The sequence below is a fragment of the Neolamprologus brichardi genome, chromosome 9 (genome assembly GCF_056152115.1).
Source record: "Neolamprologus brichardi isolate AB-2024 chromosome 9, ASM5615211v1, whole genome shotgun sequence".
Lineage (NCBI taxonomy): Eukaryota > Metazoa > Chordata > Actinopteri > Cichliformes > Cichlidae > Neolamprologus > Neolamprologus brichardi.
Window position 1 is genome coordinate 20,457,780 of NC_142112.1, and position 19,584 is coordinate 20,477,363.

Sequence of the window (19,584 nt, forward strand, 5' to 3'; positions counted from 1 at the left end):
AGTACAGCCCAAGTTCTTTAATAAGGAGACTTTTCTTCCTTTCTTTGTCCTGCTTGAGAGTGTGGCTTGTCCAGTAGAAGAAGCCCTTTGGAAGTTGTTAGTTTGCTAGTTTTATTGGCTTATGAAGACAAGCAGCACAGCTCAAAAGAAAGAAAAAACACTAAAGGTTAAGTCAAGGTCAAAGTTCCCACATTAAAGCGGTTTTCTTTTCTTTTTTAAAAAAAAAACAACAACACCAACTGAACTGTATAATTAGAAAATAGCTAAGCAATAAGCACCATTCCCAACAGTTATAAGTCATATTTATGCTAGGTTCTCAAAACTGGCTGACTAACTCGCCTGGGATAGACTCTGGCGTGTTGTATCTGCTGTAGAAATACTTTATTTACCTTGGACATGGACTTCATCGCGACGATGGCTCTGTTATCATGCGAAAACCGTAATCTGTACTTCGTAAAATCTTACAAGACTAGTCCAATTCATTAAATGTCCTTCTTGAGTATCCGCTGCTGTGATCAATGTGGAGCAAAACAGTAGAGCAACATGAAGAAGCCACTATCTGATTTTTAGTACAGTTAATCAATAACCAGACAGTATTTAATAAACAACCTTTTGAATTATCTGTTCATAATGTAGGTCAGTGGTTACAACTGCAGTTACAATAGTTGTTAACAACATATAATAACTAGTTTCAGTTTTAAGTTATTTTACTTAGGTTTGTGTTTAAAAATTATAATATTAATACAAATTCTTTTTCGTTTTAGAGATCCGTGTCAATCACACATCATACAATCAAACATCTAACTTCTATTTTTATTTCTGTCATTCAAAAAATTCTTGCTGAAAACAAAAACTTGGGTTTTAATTGGGTGATTTGCTGTGGGTTCACCACTGGAGAACAGTGTAATATCAGCCATACAGTGGCCCTGCTCTGAAGCAGAGATTTTGACTCGATATAGCAGGTGAAGCAGGCCTGGCTTTTCTTACAGTGAGGTGTCCCAGACAGCCATTACAGGTTGACAGTCAGCATACGCAATACCAGGACCCCAATTGTCAAGCAGATAAATGAAATGCAGGTTTCATTAATTTTATTACTTAGCGTTTCTAGCTTTTAAATAAAAGAGGTATACTGCTACAGTGAATGCAACGACAGAGTAACTATTAAAGTATTATGTTGTCAGCTCAGAATGGAAACTTCTTTGCCGGAGGGAGAGAGCTAGATTAATGCTGTCTGTGTCATTTTAACAGTATCATTTCTATTGGATTGTTGATAAATAATGCCCTGTATTATGATGGACATTAAGTGCAATAGCAACAGCTAACTTATAGAAAAATGGACTTCTAAAGAGGGTTTGGGGCAAGAGTTTTGAAAGTTTTCAATTTTTTTTTACACTGGAAACTGGCTGCTTTTTCAGTCATCTTGAGTCCAGTCCTTGTACCTTCACATTTTCAGAAGAATGTGTTTGTTTGTTGAACAACTTAACACTGACCTACAAATCATTCAACTCTGAAAACGGCACCTAAGTCAAGGCATGAAACAATGTTGTGTCTACACATCACACAACTTAACAAAGAACCCATTTCAAATTGTATCTTTAGGCTCTTTGTAACTAACAGCAGTCACAAAACTCATCATTTGTTACATCAAAATATGAAATGCCAAAGATAACACAGTTTGAAAGGCATAAAACTGTGCCAAGAAGGTCATTTTCAATTTTAGTTTGAAACTTGGCATCTTTCAGCATGGTGTGTGGCATGCCCTTAAAAATCTGATGGAGTAACACAAAAGAAGGTGCAGAGCTAAAGACTACAGCAGAAGAGCATCTGATAGTCAGGTCCTTAAGAAACAGGGGAAAAAATCCAGCAAAGACCTGACGGAGGACCTGAGAGATGCATTGCCCCTTCAATTGATACATCAAGCCTCATCAGAAATGGTGTCAGTGGAAAAGCTGCTGTTAGGAAGCCATTATTGAGTAAGGAAAACAGAGAAAAGGCTGAGCTATGCCAAATTACACAAGACACAGACTGAAATCAGTAGCAACAGGTTTTATGGAGTGATGAATCCAAATTTGAAACACAGGAACAATAGTGAGTGTCTACAGTCGACTCTAAAACATGGTGTTGAAGCAGTGTGGGCTCATCTTGACAGGAAACCAAAGGCAGCCAACATCCAAAGAAGAGCTTTAAATGTCCTTCAAGAAGCCTGGAGAAGTACTCCTGAAGACTACTTAAAGACAGGACAGCTTCCATTAGAGAGCGCAGACTGTGTTGAATAAATAGTGGTCATTATCAAATATTGATTTTTAAAGTTCTTAGAACTATATTCATTCTTTTGCTTTGTATATTGTATTTTGGTTTATGTTAATCGACTGTGGCACGAAGGTATGGGTTAATAAATTACATCCACGACACATCACTGTGCTGTATTTTCATGCGAAAGGAACTCCAGTACCAGAGAAAAACCACCTAGAATGCAGGGGAACTTGATGCCAGGGGTGCAATGTCAAATAAAATTCATTTCTCACATGGAAATTTCCTTCCTTTGCATTTCATTTGTTTTAATCAGAGACAGAGAGGTGTGTGAATGTGTATCTGTAGGACAGTGCGAGACACCCCCCCCCCCCCCCCCCTCCTCCCCCAGATGGCTTGGAAAGAGTTTGGGAAAGACATTTGATATCCCAAACTAAAACAGTTCACACACAAGCATGTGATGCCCTGGTGACTTTCATGTGTATTTTGTCAGACTGTAACTGTTCCAACTTTACCTCAGCGTTAAATGACAGATCAACATCACATACCTTATGTTGTGCAACAGCTATATAATTACTATGAGAGACTTACAGGCTCGGTCCCTGTAACTCAGTGGTGCTGGCTCACAGTCAAAACAAGTCTGAACATAAGCAGCTTCCAGTTTTAACACACTCCCTCCCCATAAGGGTAACTGTTACTGAGGCCTTATACAACATAAGGATCTGTGCGCATATGTTTATGGGTGTGGATGAAGGTAATTCTGGTGCACCACAATGTTAAACCACCTAAATAAGCTGTCATTGTGTATTAACTGCTGGTCTGGCAGATGGCTCGGAACAGACTGTGCCATTCGAGATGTGTGGAAAGTCAGAGAGTGACTGATCTGATCTAAGAGGACGACAAAAGGGGGAGTGAGGGCAAGTAAAAAATATTCAGCTGATCATTTTTACCACAAGAGGGAGCTGTCATCAACATCAAACAAACAAGACAGACTGGGATATGTTCAGCTTTTTTTTGAACCAACTATAAGGCAATAATCTGATCAAATCTGTGCCTCAAATCACACACTTAAAAATGTAAGTTGGAATAAAATAAAATATTTTAAACCCATTATCTGATCTGATCCCCTCCCTGTAAGCATCCCAGTCATAACATCCAGATACATTCATTAAGAGTTCTTGCATATTAAAAAATATATACAAAAATCATTTGTGAAAACATGTTTTTATGTTTTGTTTTTCTAAACAGGGATCAGTAAAAATCACTAACAAAACTGAAATGCAATACAGAAAAAGAGTGCATTGAGAGTACATCAAGTCCATGTCAGACCGATTATGTAATAATCCCACTGCTCACAAAATTTAAACGTGGGACTTCGTGCAAGCGTTGCAAACCTTTTTTTAAATAAGACATTTAATGAAGGCACCAACCTCTGATAAACAATCGTGACACGTTTGCTCAGTTTGACAAGAAAACTAAACAGACTCTTTGACAATTCAGTTAACACAAACATATCATAATTTTCTTTTTATAAATTGTCTCCGGATCAGGAAGAATAAATAATATGATTACATTCTGAGGGTAGAAAAATAGAAATACTGACAGAAAAATAGGAATCTGATAGATGATGATGATGATGATGATGATGATGACAGGCTGAGCTAAATTTCCTCACAGTAGAGACAAATCGTTCATTAGCAAATTGCACCATTTCAAATTTTGTGCACTTGAAAGCAACAAGAGAAAAATGTTTTCAGTCCAAAGTAAAGGAGAGAAAAAAATAAATCAAGCAAGGAAACGGTCCATCTTCATTAAATATAAATTCAGAATATTGATTAAACCAATCATGATCAATCCCCCATAAAGAAACAAACCTCTTTCACTCTCGTTTACAATATAAATGTACGCTAATGTAGATCATGTACCTGTCATAGCACTCGTTAAGAAAAAAAAAAAAAAAGAACCTCATTGATTTAAAACAAATCAGCTGCAATTCAGTCTTCTGCCTTATCTAGAAAACATCACATGATTCTATGGCTTTCAGCCAGTCTAATTGTGTATTTAAGAGATGAGTAATGTAATGCCCCAAAAAATGGAGTGGGGGAGCTGTCTGCTTCTAACTGCAAGACAACAATCTGGAGTTCTCCTGTAGGTGAAGCAGGACGGAAAGCTAGGACCTGCTAAAGGTGTGAAATGTGCAACAGAAATGAGAAAGCTAATCAAAGGAGGAATAATCACAGATTGCACTTTAGTTCACTTGGAAATGCAAAGCAGATTGATCCATCATTGGCATGTAGCCTTAACCTAAAGAGTCTCCAGTGATTCACTTAAAGCATGTCTGTTTTAACAGGGGTTTTTTTTGCCACTTTTTGCCACCAGCTTTTGTACTTTATAGGCAGCATATTTGTCTGATTGCATGATTCTTTCTACATGAGTCCACAGCAAGGCTCCTTATTGTCGGACTGCTCTTCCTCAGGGGCTCGGAGTTTCAGAAGTGGAGGATCTCCACTGGCTGGGGTGAAGTACACCTGGCTGGGTGAGACTGCCTCGGCGGCAGGCGTCATTTCAGGATCTGGCTGAGCCTGAATGGCTGTCACCTCAGCTGCTGCAACAGAGGGCTCCTCCTCAACGGGCGAGGGCAGCGGTGGTGCAGGTGCTTGGTATTTATTGAGCTTAGCAGCTGCCCGCTGGCGTTTCAGGTCAGCCAAGGTGTGGTGTGATTTCTCCCGAGTCATATTGTCTGCCCCCTCGCCCTCTGCAGACCCTGCTCCAGACACTGAGCCGAGCTGGTAGGAGGCGCTGCGCTCCATGATTCCTCCCCCACTCCACTGCTCTCCAGGTACAGAAGATGCCAGAGAAACAGAGGTCTCTCCATTCCCTAGGCTGGGCATAATTTTCCTGTCTGCAGCCTCCAGTTCTTCCAAGTGTGATGTTGCTGCACCTCGAGTAGCAACCTAAAACACGAGGGGGGGAGACAAACAAACAAACAAAAAAAACCACAAAACATTTACACTGTTTGTAATGGTCACAAAAACAGTCATGAGAAACATTTTCCAAACAAAACCTCCATCACCATGGTGGCATGCTGGTGCAACTCATTGTCGGTCTGTCTGTCCTCATCGTCGTCCTGCGGCTCGGGTTGTCGACCGCGCTCCTGCCACACCATGGCCTCTTTGTGGTGCTCCCGGCGGTAGAGACTGGAGCGCTCGTTCACGCTGACGCGACGCACCACTTTACTGCACATAGAAATGAGAGACAGGAGGGGAAGCAGTAAAACAATGATCCATTTCAACTTCGGTGTATGCTTTTCCCCCTCTGGTTCCACTGAGCTCCACGCTCACCCTCTGCTTCCTGTGCTAGATGCTCGTCTTTGCAGTGTGCCTTTCTGCCTGTCCTGGCTCTTCATGATGGCATCATGTTTGTGCTTCAAGTCCATCAGTTTGGCTCTGACTTCCTCATCAACACATAAATCTGAAAGGCAAAAACAAGTTTGACATTTGTGTGTCTCCCATGAATAAGTTTGATAATAAAGGCAGAAACAGCAGCAACAACAATATTCTAGTTTCACCTAGTGGTGTCTCCTCTAAGACGGACTTTGCATTTAGATTGGCTCCGTGTGCCACCAGCAGTTCCACCATCTGCATCTATGGAACAAAAAACACAAAACACTATGAATGAGTCATTTCAGAAAACTAGTTGCTTTAGGCATGACAGCAGTATGAACCTGTCCCCAGCAGGAGGCAGCATGCAGTGGAGTCCACCCATCAGAGTCCTTCACATCCACCTGAGCCTTGTTCTCTAGTAACAGCTCAGCCACAGACATATAGCCGTTAGCAGATACGATATGGAGCTAAAAGAATAAAGAAAATGAACTGCACGTCAGTAAAGAACAAGATTTCACAACAAAATAAAATTAACAAAATATTTTCCCAATTCTCTGAACCTTTATATTATTATTACATTGGCTAAATGTTACAGAAATGGTTGGTAAAACATTACAAAGAATGCAAACCTGTGCAACCTGTTAACAGTCAGGGAATTATTGCATTTATAATCAGATGTTTTTTAAATATCTAGCTTTACAGCATTAGATATAGACTTGAACTCTGAGCTGACAAATCTTAAGTGAACCACACAGTTCATGTGCATGCGTCCTTGTGTCTCACCAGAGTTGCTCCATTATCATCTTGTGCGTTTAAATCTGCTCCGCTCTGAGCCAGAGCCCGAATGTCAGCCAGCATAGCCGCCTCTTTAGCCCCTCTGCATTCATCTATACGGTCCTGAGTTATCCCTTCACAAAACAACACACACAGGGACAGGATTGAAAAGATCACTTGGACTTGGATTTATTTTCTTCCTACTTTGGAGCTCCACATAAATGTTGGCCATCTGATTTCAAATGTGATACATGACAGGTAAGTTAAGCTTGATCATGCCTCTTTTTAAGGTTAATCTGTGCACAAACTTCTCACTGACCCTGTTCAGCCATAACCATCTCCAGCAGCTCAAGGGTAGCCTCGTCCTCACAGATGTCATAAGGCATGTTGCCATCCGCATTGACAGCCAGCAGATCGGCCCCACTGAAAGCACACATATCCATATGCAAAAAGACCTGAGTTAGCAGCTTTGCATATTAGGGTGTGTCACTAAGTGTTTTCATTTCCATTGGGTTCAGAAATTGCTTTCTCTTCCCAAGAAGGTCTAAGTCTCAAATGTGGCCTAGCAAATAACAACCACTGAGGTTGAAACGAAAAAAGCACATTATAAACAAAACATATTAGCTTAGAAATTTAAACATTTTGTGAGAGAAACAGAAAAGTTATGATGTGAGGCAGCACTCACCCCTGAATCAGGAGCTGCACCAGACCAGTGTGTCCACAGGTGGCAGCAGCGTGCAGAGGGGTCCACAACTCACTGTCACAAGCATTCACATTGGCACCAGCGTCTAGCAGACACTGCACTATCTCCACAAAATCATCAATGCAGCACTGAGAACAGACAACAGATACAATTGGGCCCATAAGTTTTTGGACAACGACAGATTCTTTTTTAATACTGTGCTTTTGCCTGTGTGCAACTTTAAACATGATGTAATTGAAGTGCAAAATTTCCATTTGAATCCACTGGATGTAATCAAAGTACTGTAATAACCATTGAGGAATTACAGCTATTTTTATATATTTTTACATATTCCATTTTTGGAAATCCCAAAAGGTAATTGGACATACCAATGTAAATGTTTTAAATGTAAGGATTGTTTTCAACACCTTGGTATAAACCGTTTGCAGTCACTGACTCCCTAAAGTCTAGAACCCAAGGACATCACCAAATTCTGTTCTTCTGCTGAGATGCTTCAGTCGCTGCTTGTTTGTGAGACTCTGTGCCTTCAGTTTAGTATTTAATAACTGAAAACATGCTCTGTTTGAGATTAGCTGACTGACATGGCGATTGAAGAATGTCTCATGTCTTTGCCTTGAGAAACTCTTTGGATGCTTTTGCAGTTTCCTTTGACCCATTATCCATTAACACTGTGTTTCTGATCGGTTTGCAGCATTTCACTGAATGTGAACAGAAAGTATAGCCCTGTACACTTCACAGTTCATCCTGCCATTCTATCACCAATCGCATCATCAATAAACACTACTGGCCTGTGGCACCCATACATGCCCATACCATGACACTGCTCCTACCAAGTTTGATAGATAGTGTGGTATGCTTTGGTTCATCTTGTTGTTTCTCTCATTTACCACACTTTTCTGTTCCCATCACTCTGGCACAAGTTCACGATGGTTTCATCTGTACAAAGCTTTTGTTTCCAGAACTGTGCAGGCTCTTTTAGAGGTTTTCTGTCAAAGTCTAATCTGATCATCTTGTTCTTGAGTGTAACCAGTGGTTTGTTCCTTTTGGTAAAGCCTCTGTATTTACATTTATAAAGGCGTCTCTTACTTGCAGACCTTGAGAGCGATTGAGTATGTTCTTGACTTAGTCAGATGTTGTGAAATTGTTTTTCTCAATCACAGAAATAATTATGTCATAATGCACCTTAGCTGTTTTCTGGGGTCTTTAAGGACTTTTGATTTTGCTAACATGACCAGAGCATTCCTTCTTTCTAAGAATGAACAAGATTCCTGATTTGGACCCTCCTCAAGTTTTTCCTCTATTTATGGTAGGTTTGTGCGGATTTTCAGCCTAATGATGGTCTCCCTCACTTACAACATCTCTTTGAACATCATTTTAGGAGTTCCAGTGAGAAAATCCAAAATGGAACTATTCTTCTGCTTAATTTGTCATGGAAACTGCCTGTCAGTCAATTTGAAGCCTCTGAAAATTGTCGACCGTTTATTAAAAACGGATGGAATAAACTTGAGGGAAAAAATATGATGTTAGAAAATGAGTACAAGCAGAGATAGAAAAATCTAAACATTAGTATTAATGTCAACTAAAGCACTGGATAAAGAAAAGAATTTGCATGTACTCAGCCCTCTGTGTAAACACTAAATTTTCCAAGGGAAACAGCAAAGCAAACCGCTCTTGTAAAGAGTTCTCTGTGCTAACAAACAGTCCTCTCAGGAGTGTGTAGTAGTGCGTGTATGTGTAAACATATAAGGAGAAATTAAAAAGGAGTGAGAAAATCGCAAGGATTTAAGGTGTCTTAAGGTGTCAACTAACAAAACACAGCAATATTGTGGAGGTTGCCCAGAAATAGGAATGCAAGAAAAAAAACAACAACCCTTTTTCACCTTTTCCATCTATAATCAGGGTAATAACTACTTTCTTTATGTAAAGTAACCAAGAAAACGTTAAGACATAATAAACACAACTAGTACTTGGTGAGCTCAAAACTGTGACCACACACAAACAAACATAAACACAGACACAGAACAGAACTGGCCTAAATGTTGACAGTGGTATATGTGCAACATGTGGTTTTACCGGCCGTAACAAAATCATGCCGCGTAAGCAGAACTGCTTTGTGTGTAACTCAGTAATGTTGATGATACATTTAGCATTTGATTAGTGCAAAGGCAGAACTAAGTGAGAGGAGGCATTTGAGTTTGTACCACTAGCAGTGTTAACAGTGAACAGTGGTTGACTGGTGGCGGCTCCTGGAGCTAAATGCATGTGTACCTGATGCAGAGCAGTCAGTCCATCCTCGTTGACTAGATCTGGGTTGATTCCGCTGTTAAGCATCTCCCTCACTAGCAAAAAAGAAAAAATAAATTTACAATCATGTATATACAGATTATGCATGACCACCAGGGCAGAGTCTTTTCCAAAAAATACAAATAAATAAACAAAAACAACCTTGCCATTTACCTGCCCTGAACATAGAACAATCTTTACAAGATGGTATGTGTAAAATGTAAAAGGATTTACCACCTTACCAACTAGCTTAGATCCAACAACTTATAATAAAGCTCTTAATACTATTTTTAATCTCTAATATATTCAGTACAATTTTTTCAGTTCCTGTAAGTCATTGGTCTTTACAGTGCAAGAGCTTCTTTCAGCAAATGCCAACAGCTACAGGACAAAGAAGCCTCAGCATTACAGTCAATTTATGGCACACCAATACTTCTGGGGTCTCCCTTCACACGTTTCTGAGATCTGAATTGTTGTTTTCTGATTATGAACTTTTTGTGCAGCGTGTATACCCACCTTCATCCAGGTCGTTGCGGGAAGCAGCATCAAGCAGGGTGACAGCACTGGGAAATGTCACTTTGGTGGTGCGTGGCTTCTTCTTATCTGCTTTGGCCCTTGACCCTCGTGCTGCATCCTTTTCCATCTGTGCCCAAGCCTTCAGCTGCTGAGCGCGGCGCTTCTTGGCATGCTTGAGCCGTTCTGTGGCACTCAGACGCCCCATGGTTGCCATTTCAGCAAGCAGCTCGCCGTGATCTGCTGCCATGATACCGCACCGCCACACCGGCTCAGCTACTATAGTACTGTTTCTTTCACTTTTGTGAGGATATCCTTTAGGGGGTTTCAGCCTTCGTAATTTATCATATGCCTCTTGTCCTTTTTATAGGGAAGCCAAAGAGGCCTACATCAGGGTGAGGGAACACAAAAAGATGCTGCAGTTCATCTTTAAAAGTAACTTGAACCACAAAAAACAGCAAAAACTTCAGAAATATGATGGGAAAGAAACTAAGTTGTGCAATCAGGTGACAGATATTTCTGTCTCTTTCCCATCTTTAAAAACTCTTATCGTGCTAAAGTAAAATAGCAGCAGGAAGGTGTCCAAAACATAATAATCCAAAGGGTAGGTTTCAACCAGCTGTCAGTCCTCCAATCCATTTCTACTTTGGGTAACTTGACGAATCATCCACTTGGCAAACAGAGAAAACAAAACAAAACAACTATAAAAGGTCAGTCTATCTTAGCTTCTAATCCAAACAGATAGCAATCATGCTTCAGTATATGGTCCAAAGGAGGTGTGGATTTGTGAGAATCCATAGGCAGCAGTGAAAAACAAATCCACAAGGTGGAAAGAACCAAACATCCAATGAGAATAAAAAAAAAAGGAGTCCTACTTCAGTTACTGACAATAAAAAAATATTTGACAGAATTAAAATATTTCTGGGTGGTCAAATAACAACATTTCACAACTTCCTGTTGATAGTGTTGGTGCACTTTTTGGTAAATCTTCAAAAGATGTGATCTAGGTATAACGTGTTCACCAACTTGAATGACATTGTCTTCAGCCTGTGGGTCAGGGAGAGAGAAGGAAAAACTGCAGTGAGACAAAAAGTCAGGGCTATGTTACAGTATAATGACAACATACTGCTCTCTTAATCCTGTTATCTTTAACCCCTGAGCTCCTCTCCCCTACTCCCTCCTCTCCCACTCCTCTCCTGAAGGAAACTTGAGAGGGTGGGATGCTTTTCATTAATGACTGACACACCCTGCAGCCCAGCACACACATTACATGTGTTACAGGTTATTCACACGGTGAGAGTGAGTGATGGATGTTGTGGCAATGCAGTTAAATAACAAGTATGTGACCTGTTATGGTGCAAGTTCCCACCCCTGACAACCCTGGTCAGTAAGATCACTCTCATTGGCTTTCGTTCACTTCCAAGTAGAGATACGCGGCTCACACACTCGGCTCTTTCCAGGCTGTTCATTTATTATTTAGGCCTGGGCCAGTGAGCGCTGAGAGGAAGGTCAACTAGAGGCACTCAGTGAGATAGAGAGAGTGACTGATAAGACTGTAGTCCCAGGACACAGCTACTGCAACATTGTACCAATGACAAAAAAAGAAAAAAAAAGCTGGGAGAACACACCGGTCCATAAATCAGCAAGATTAGAGGGCAATCAAGTGTAGAATCATTAGACATAAATATTACAGCGGTCCTCTTGGACTTTCCCCTCATTAAGACTCCAACAGTGTTTTTAATAGTTGTATTAAACACAAATAGTCCTTTGTTACAAACTAAGTGCAGAGGCCTATATCTTAAAGCCTTGTGTGCAATATGATATAGCATACAAAGAACTATAGTTGTGCTTTTTAAATAGGGTTTTGCCCTGCCATTTGAAAGACTAATAGTTCTTGCCTTGGGGACAGGCAAGAACTATTAATATTCTGTGTATACCTACTATTTTCAGGATACCTAACCCTTCACCCTTTGTCACAAGCTACAATGTAAGGATTTCCTTAGTTTAAGGTCACACTCTGACTCTCTCCATGGATTGAAGGCTACTACGCAGATCTGTCTTTTAAATACACCGATTAATATGGACTTGGAATGCACAGGACAGAGATATGTGTAATGAAGGTTAGTTTCAATTAGAATGTACCGACAATTGTACAATATAGCTTTTTAACCTTTCTCCCTCAGGGAAGAAAGCCATAGTATCCAAAAATCAGCACTGTAAAAGTCAAGAGTAAACAGTAAGTATACGGACTATTAAAGAATAGTCCAATTACAGTTAGTGGCCTTGGTTATACTGCACTTAACTAATGAAAAGGGGAATAAGTTTTGTGGCATTTTAAGGGGCTTTAAAGGGGAAAAGGATTAGAGAAATCTGGAAAAATCCCTTCAAGAACTTTACTGATGTATTAGTGGGATAATTCCAGACACAATCTGAGAGATCAGTGGGAAAAATATCTTAAATATGTTGGGGTTTTTTTTTTGTCAGACTCCCAAACCTAGTGTTTTTGACATTTTATCCTGTGCTGTGAATTTTAAAGATATCTTTTCATACTCAAAGCCTATGTTAAATGTTGACACTCAGACATAAACAACAAAGCCATAATATATCACCTGTATATTAAAATACATCCTTTAGTCCACATCTTTCACAAAAATCAGCCACTACTTGATTTGTGCACATCAGAAGTTCATTTCTTCTGAAAAAAATGCTTCGATTCTTACTTCACTAACATTTCATGTTTGCTGAGTTTACACAGACAAAGAGTGATAAACCTTTTTTTTTTTTTTTAAATATGCGATTCACAACAGCGCACATTAAAGAGATGGAATTTGATGATTTGCATTTCTAAAGTGATCAATGTGAGAATCAAGGCTGCCCTCACAGCTCTTTCTGAATAACGTTATCCTACTAAGCAGATAATAAAAGTGTGCCCCTTTTGTCCCTGTGACTATAAAACCGGTTTACTGTGTTTCCACCCTCACCATGAAAATACGGGCTCACCTGACCTGCTGGAACTGTCCTGGCCTGCCACTGTTGTGGTGTGTATCTTACATGATGTATCACTCTGGGATGACAGCATTATTGCGGTTTCTTATATTATTGTGGTTTCTTATATAATTGTTTCTTATACTCATGACCACATTGCTCACAAGTTTCCCACCATATAGTTATCGCTGCAAAGAAGGTGCTGCATCAAAAACCTCCTAGTGTTTGATTTGGTTACAGTTGCCTGCAATGTTTCATGTTTTGTGTGCAGATACTTGGCAACTATTAACCCAGTGGTAGCAAAACTTGAAAAATGAAAAAAGAAAAGAAAAGAAAATGCAGATGCTTCATCTTCAAAGTAAAGGTTGAACCAACTGTGTCGATTTACAGTTTGAATCAGACTTTTCTCCGTTTGTTCTTGAGCTTGGAGAATATCTGAAATGTTTCTAGACAAGTGCATCACTTAGATTTATTCTACGACCACAGCAATATAATAACAGCCATATCACAAACAGGTTTTTGCCAACTGGTTGAGGAATACATATTTTTCCCTCGCAACAGGAGGTTGCCAGATTGTTGCAGACAGGTCTCCATGTCTGTGTGTGATTTACGTACTTATTCACTTAAACCTACATGGTCACCATGAATGTCAAACATCCAGAATGGCAGACAAATTGACATCATGCTAATAGTGGTCACATGTCGGCAAAACCTCAATGGGTCATTAGAACAATAGTCTATTCAATATGTCTTCTGTAGTGGGCATTGGATAGTTCTCAGGATGATATCACCACCTCTTGCCTTGGCGTGCTCTTGACAACACCTGAGAATGCTTTTTGCAATTTCAAAACAAACTCAGAAAAATCAATTTTAAGAAATATCCATGAACCTATGGATGCAGCCATAGCGTGGTTAATCCATATATATCTTACGCATAAAATCCAGTCATCAAAAACACATGTCACTTAAAACAACCCATCCCTCCAAAAACTGTCATATATGTGGTGTGTTGACTGATTCACAATGGCAGATAATGCACTGAGGAAAATGCAAGAACACTGTTAAAGTTACCCAACTATACTATTAATACCAAACTTAATACTTCCTGAATCCTTTTCAAATGACAGTCTAAAGAAAATGTTGGAGATTAGCAACAGGTCACTAAAAGCTACTTTTAGCTTCCCTCTTATTTCATTACAGCAGATAGCTCCACATGTTTGACTTGGCAGGTTGTTGTTTTTCTTCAGATTTCCTCTCTGATGCAACTATGAAGGGATTTATTTCTCCTCCCAGGATCAAACTAGGGATCTTTCACCTGTTTTTCACTAAGAAACTAATCCTGAAACCATTAATAATAAATGTATCCATTTCAAAACCTAGTAGTGTAGCAGTGATAATACTTCCTAAATCCTTTCAGCAGGAAACACAGTGACAATTTCTCTTGCCAAGGACCAATTCTGGAAGACACAACATCCTTGTAAATGTTTTTCACTACGCAAGCTGATCTTGGAGAGTGTAAATAATGTTATGTGACAACTGCACTCTGCTCAGGACACTGTGGATTCTCACAACTACCAGTGCTACCCCTCATTCACCAGATTTTCAGAAAACCTGAACTCTGGGGCCTTGACATTGAGGTCACTGAGATTTGAACTCATCAAGATTTTTTATATATGCACTTTTGGTAAATTTTTTGAAAATCCTACATTGCCTTCTTCTCGAGTTAGCACATGCAAAAACACGGGCATCCACACTGCCTGCCCAGGTGACTACAATACCCCATTAGCCTTTTACAGTTAAGGGGTAAAAATTGGACTGAAGGAGAAATTAAGTTCTACGTCGCAAGTAATTCTGTGTTAGCCCATCATCAACGAAACAATACAAGCACCTGATTCATAGTCACAATGTACACAAAAGTATTTGCTGTGAGTGTGAACACCGCTAACTTGTGGTTACACACTGACGCAAAAAACAGTATGTGTCAAAATCAGCCACTTCCACTCTGGATCTTGTCTCTGTAAATCATATACTGTCCAGTTTTGTTTTGTTTTTGACTCCACTTTAACCATGACCTTTCAGTCCAGTCTTTGCTTTAAAGCCTAAAAGTAGGGAAGTTTATGCCTTTAGAGTATTACTCCGATAGTTCAGATTTAGTCAAACAAACTACAAGTCATGTTGCTGTGAAAAAGAGAAAACACGTCTTCAGTATCCTCACAACATGAAAATGCTATCTTACTCAGACAGACCAGCAGCTCAGAAGTGAACTAGAGAAAAAAAACTACAAGATAAACAGTCAGTGGCCCAATACTGTGTTGCCTCTCTGGACATATTAATAGTTTGGTTGTAGTCAATTGTAGACAAGGCGTCAACATGTGAGGATATTTCAAAGATAAATATTAAAACTACAGTATTGTGCAAAAGTCTTGAGCCATGCCTGATTTCTTTAGATTTTGCTTCCAAGGAGTCAGACTTTCTTGTAAATTTTCTTTTCTTTACAATTTCTCGCAAGTGGGCGTGGTCAGCAGTTCTCCAGGCTTTCTGGAGGTATTTCAAAGTTTTTCTTTCACATTTCATTTCAGAGGAATGTTTTGTTTGTTAAGCCACTTAACACTGGCCTATGAATCATTCAAGCCTGAAAAAGGACCCCAACTCAAGGAACCAGTGTTGTGTCTACACATAACAGACATTTTAAACGGTATCTTAAGGCACATTGTTACTAGCAGTCTTTTACAAAGGCAAATAAATTGTTCCAATTTTTAAGCTGAATCCAGGAAAAGTGCCAAAGATGATAACAGTGTGATAGAAATAAAATAGTTTGGACAAAACAGGCAATTCCCAAAGAGATATTAGCTGAAAACGGTGCATATCTCAGCAATGTGTGCTCTTTTTTTTTGTAGAGGATAAAAGAAGAAATGGCAGGCTTAAAGACTCTCTACAACACATGAACACTATTGGAAAGTCACATATTTAAGAAATAAGAAAAAAAGCCAATCAAAGACCTGACACAGGGCCTTTAAGATGCATCTGATCCTTCAGTTGACCAATCTTCTGTTCACCGAGGACTTAACAAATTATAGGACAGTTTGTCTAAGAGAGTTCAGACTGTGCTGAAGAATAAAGCTGTTAGAATTGCACAAAATTTGTTTGTTTTTTTATACTGTATTTCTTGTAGTTTTGCACATTTCAATAAACAGCTGCAACGACTTCCCATTTTCGTAGAGGGAAAAAAGGAAAGAAATGTAAGCTTCTGCACAGCACTGTATATTTTCAACAGTATATACTAGGATCAAGTGTTCAACAAAGAGCAACCCCTCCCCCGTCCTTTTGTTTTCTTAAGGAAGGATTTTGCTAACTATTCAAAAAGAAATGAGGAGAAAGCTATAAATGAAAATCTGAACACTAAATGAACAATCTCATGTAACTACATGATATCAATAATAATCTTTAAAAATTTGCTTCAATTTCTCTGCGATGCTGTGATCTTACCTTACCGATGTACTCACTACAAACACTTGATGCACAACAGACCTCAGCCTCATGAGTCTGTTAGTTTTGCTTCTGCTATATAAAGAATGGGGAATTTGTTAGTGGGAAGACTGTGGAAGAACCTTGTGATTCCCAGTGTTGGGCAAAGACGAGACAGGAAACTACACAGGAAAAGACAAATTTTAGCACGGCAGACACCACAGCGCACACTCACACACGTGCTGAAAAATATGACTAACATTTATTATGTTTGGGAAAACGTCCCTTCGTCAATGTGACACTTGTAGTCTTCTGACTAATTTTCCACCTAGTGACCTAACAGGAAGGTCTGTCTACAGCTGCTGACAAATACAACCTTTCACTCAACAGCTAGAATGAATAGAGTACTATGAATACATATACTGGGGCTCAAACATTCACCAGGTGGGTGGGACTGATCAAAACAGAAAATACAGCCTAAACAGCCAACCTTAAATCTGGCCACACTTGGTCCTCTGTGCTTCAATCATGGGTTTGTCATCATAAAACAGCACCGGATGGCTCCTGTGTACAGCCTCCAGCCTGGTGAGCTATTTGATTTGAAACAGAGGACCTTACCGACCCACTCATTGAAACAAACATTGCTGAGTCAGTGTAGCTTGATGATTCGGGAATGATCCCGCCTGCAGTCTGAAACAATGCCAAAGTAGGCTAAAATGTGTGCCAGATACTCACAAATGCTCACTGTTAGAAGGGATAGAGCTGGGAATGGCTTGTCAAATCATGAACCATTATTTCTAATCAAAAAGCCAAGTGTTACCAAAGTGTAGCATCTACACTGCTTCTCTGCGTTAAAAAAAGAAAGAAAGAAAGAAAGAAAGAAAAACTTGTTTTAAATTTAATGTCTTTTTGGGCTGATGCTTGGACAATGCAAGACAAATGAAGATGTCACATACCTTGAAATAATTTCCACTTTGGGTACTGATACAGGAAATGTTTGTAGCTGCAGCCCTTGAAGGACGGACAAAATTATAATCACTACAAATGAGAGCGAGGGAGGAGGATCTACAATAAGCCCTGTCATGTGTTAAGGTTTGAGTTGCTCCATGTAATCACTCAGAAATCTCAGTAATTCTATCAAGCAGCCAAGGGTTAGGAGAGACCATGAGAAACAAAAAACACAATGATGAAGGCGAAGATACGTCACACAAAAGAGCCGCTGCTTTTTTTGGAAGACAGGATGTGGACAGAGAGAGAGAAAGAGAGGGTTAAAAGGATGTGGAGGAAAGAATGTGAAGGAGATAGAGAAGAATATGAGGAGGAGACAGGATGGGGAGGAGACAGCCAGACTAGCTTTGACTTTAACTCCTCCGACTACTTGTAAGTAGGAAGTAGGGTCGTGTCATGCTGGAGCGGAGGAGGAGAGGCGAAGAAACAAAAAAGAAAACAGGGATCTTTAAATGGTGCCAGGTGACAGGATGAGATGTAGCTTTATTATCCCATAATGGGATAATAAAGAAATGCCTCAGTAAGACGAGAGAGAGCACCAAACCTGACAGAATTACTTTGCAGAATTAATCTATTAGTTTAGTAGCGATTGCTACTCTTGCTGTAAAATCACAGTCCAGCCTTTTTATCTATTCTTCCTAAGTCTCTGAAAGCACGCAGCACTGTGTGGGCTGTCACACAGTGTATCAAGGAGCCCTAACACTAATTTTAGTCTATATTGTGAAACCTGCAAATATTTAACTTTACATACCAAGTCAATGTTGTTGAAGAGGCACTTTAAACATAGGCCTGACAAGAACAAATGCCTGTGAGTTTATTTAGGTTAATAAGTTATTGATGGAGGGTTAAAGTCAAATAGCTGAAGGGCCGTGCTTGATTGTGAATAATAACCTTTTTCTTCCTTAATCTCTTCAGACTTGTGGGTCTGCTCCTGTGCAGTGCGCCTATTTTCACAAATAAATTCTCTTTACAATTCGCTTTTAGCTGAGAAAAGAGATGTTATCAGAGATGTTATCATAAGATATCAGAATTATTCATTCAGTCATCAACCTGTAATATCATTTGCCAGACTGAGCTTGCTATTTTTATTATTATATTATTATTAACAAAATAGTTGATTAATTCAACTAATGTTAAAGTAATCCAACAAAACCCATTTCAGTAAATGATTGGATCTAGTTGACCCTGAACTCTGAGCTGCCGCATGTAAGATAAATGAGTTGTATTTTTTTACGTCAGGGTAATTAACTGTATAAGTTGGCACGTCGCCCTTCACCCTGCTGTGATATATTTAGCTTTTTAAAAAAAAAAAAAAAGTTAAACTCAGTCCCAAATCACCTTCACTTTTTCATCACAGTTTGATGCGATCGCTATAGCGCTAAACGACATTAATACAATAATGGAAAGTTTTAACAGCAACAGCAGCGGAAGCTTTAGCTCCTGTCACGGGATTAGCTAACCGACCTAGCGGTTCATAGACAAGCCCAACAGGTGTATTGTCTGCTGACAGGTAATGCAAGCGGCTCTTTCCCCACTGGCTTCATTCGTAGCTCTCATAACGTAGTTGTATCCCACACGCTTGACTTTATAAGTTGAAAAAATGGCAAGCGTACCTGTTGTGCGGCTACCTGTGGTGAAGTCATATTATGCTAACGTTACCTTAGCTTCGCATTAGCTCGCTGTTCACCGACGCTGAACTCGGAGCCGCTGCCCTCAGATAATTAAGGTTAACGTCTCGGCGACAACTAAGTTCAGCTTATACACAATCGTTTGAACCGAGCAGGACGTGCAGATTCATTGTAAAACAATAGAAAAACAAAGTGGCGACATCTTACCTGTTGCGCTGCCTGTCAGCGGTAGGTCCTGGGCGAGCCGTGAAACTGAATCAGCTGCTGTCCGCCGCAGCTCCAGCTTCAGCCAGCCCTCTGGGGAAATGCTTCACCATAACAACCGGACCTGCGCCCTCTCCTCCCGCCGGACAGCCTCCACCAGAGGGCGTCAAAGTCTGCAGGTTGCGGGGCGGCAGGAGACAGGTGATCGTCTGCCAAAAAACATGCCCGTATTTAAACTGTTATAAATGACTTGCTGACTCCCCCCCCCAAAAAAAAAAAAAAAACAAACCAAACAAACATCCCAATGTGTAAGCAGCAATCAAGTTTTTGACAAAGTGAATTTTATACATCATTTATTTATCCAGGTACAAAAAAAAGTCTGAGATTA

The 19,584-nt window shown here is 39.8% G+C and overlaps 1 protein-coding gene across 2 annotated transcripts; it reads right to left on the bottom strand.

The window, feature by feature from the left end:
• Positions 1-3,397: 3,397 nt before the first annotated feature.
• ppp1r16a (protein phosphatase 1, regulatory subunit 16A) lies at positions 3,398-19,356 on the bottom strand. Of its 2 annotated transcripts, XM_087846094.1 has the most exons (12): positions 19,200-19,356; positions 17,313-17,367; positions 9,910-10,953; positions 9,379-9,449; positions 7,093-7,238; positions 6,727-6,830; positions 6,417-6,541; positions 5,975-6,100; positions 5,819-5,894; positions 5,592-5,721; positions 5,324-5,486; positions 3,398-5,204 (listed from the first exon to the last, which is right to left on the bottom strand). In XM_087846094.1, exons 3-12 carry the CDS (start codon positions 10,154-10,156, stop codon positions 4,677-4,679), a joined length of 1,716 nt encoding a protein of 571 aa, XP_087702220.1. In that variant the 5' UTR covers positions 10,157-10,953; positions 17,313-17,367; positions 19,200-19,356; the 3' UTR covers positions 3,398-4,676. The 2 variants fall into 2 exon arrangements, with proteins under 2 accessions (XP_087702220.1, XP_087702219.1); XM_087846093.1 differs by lacking the exon at positions 17,313-17,367.
• Between the last annotated feature and the right edge of the window lie 228 nt (positions 19,357-19,584).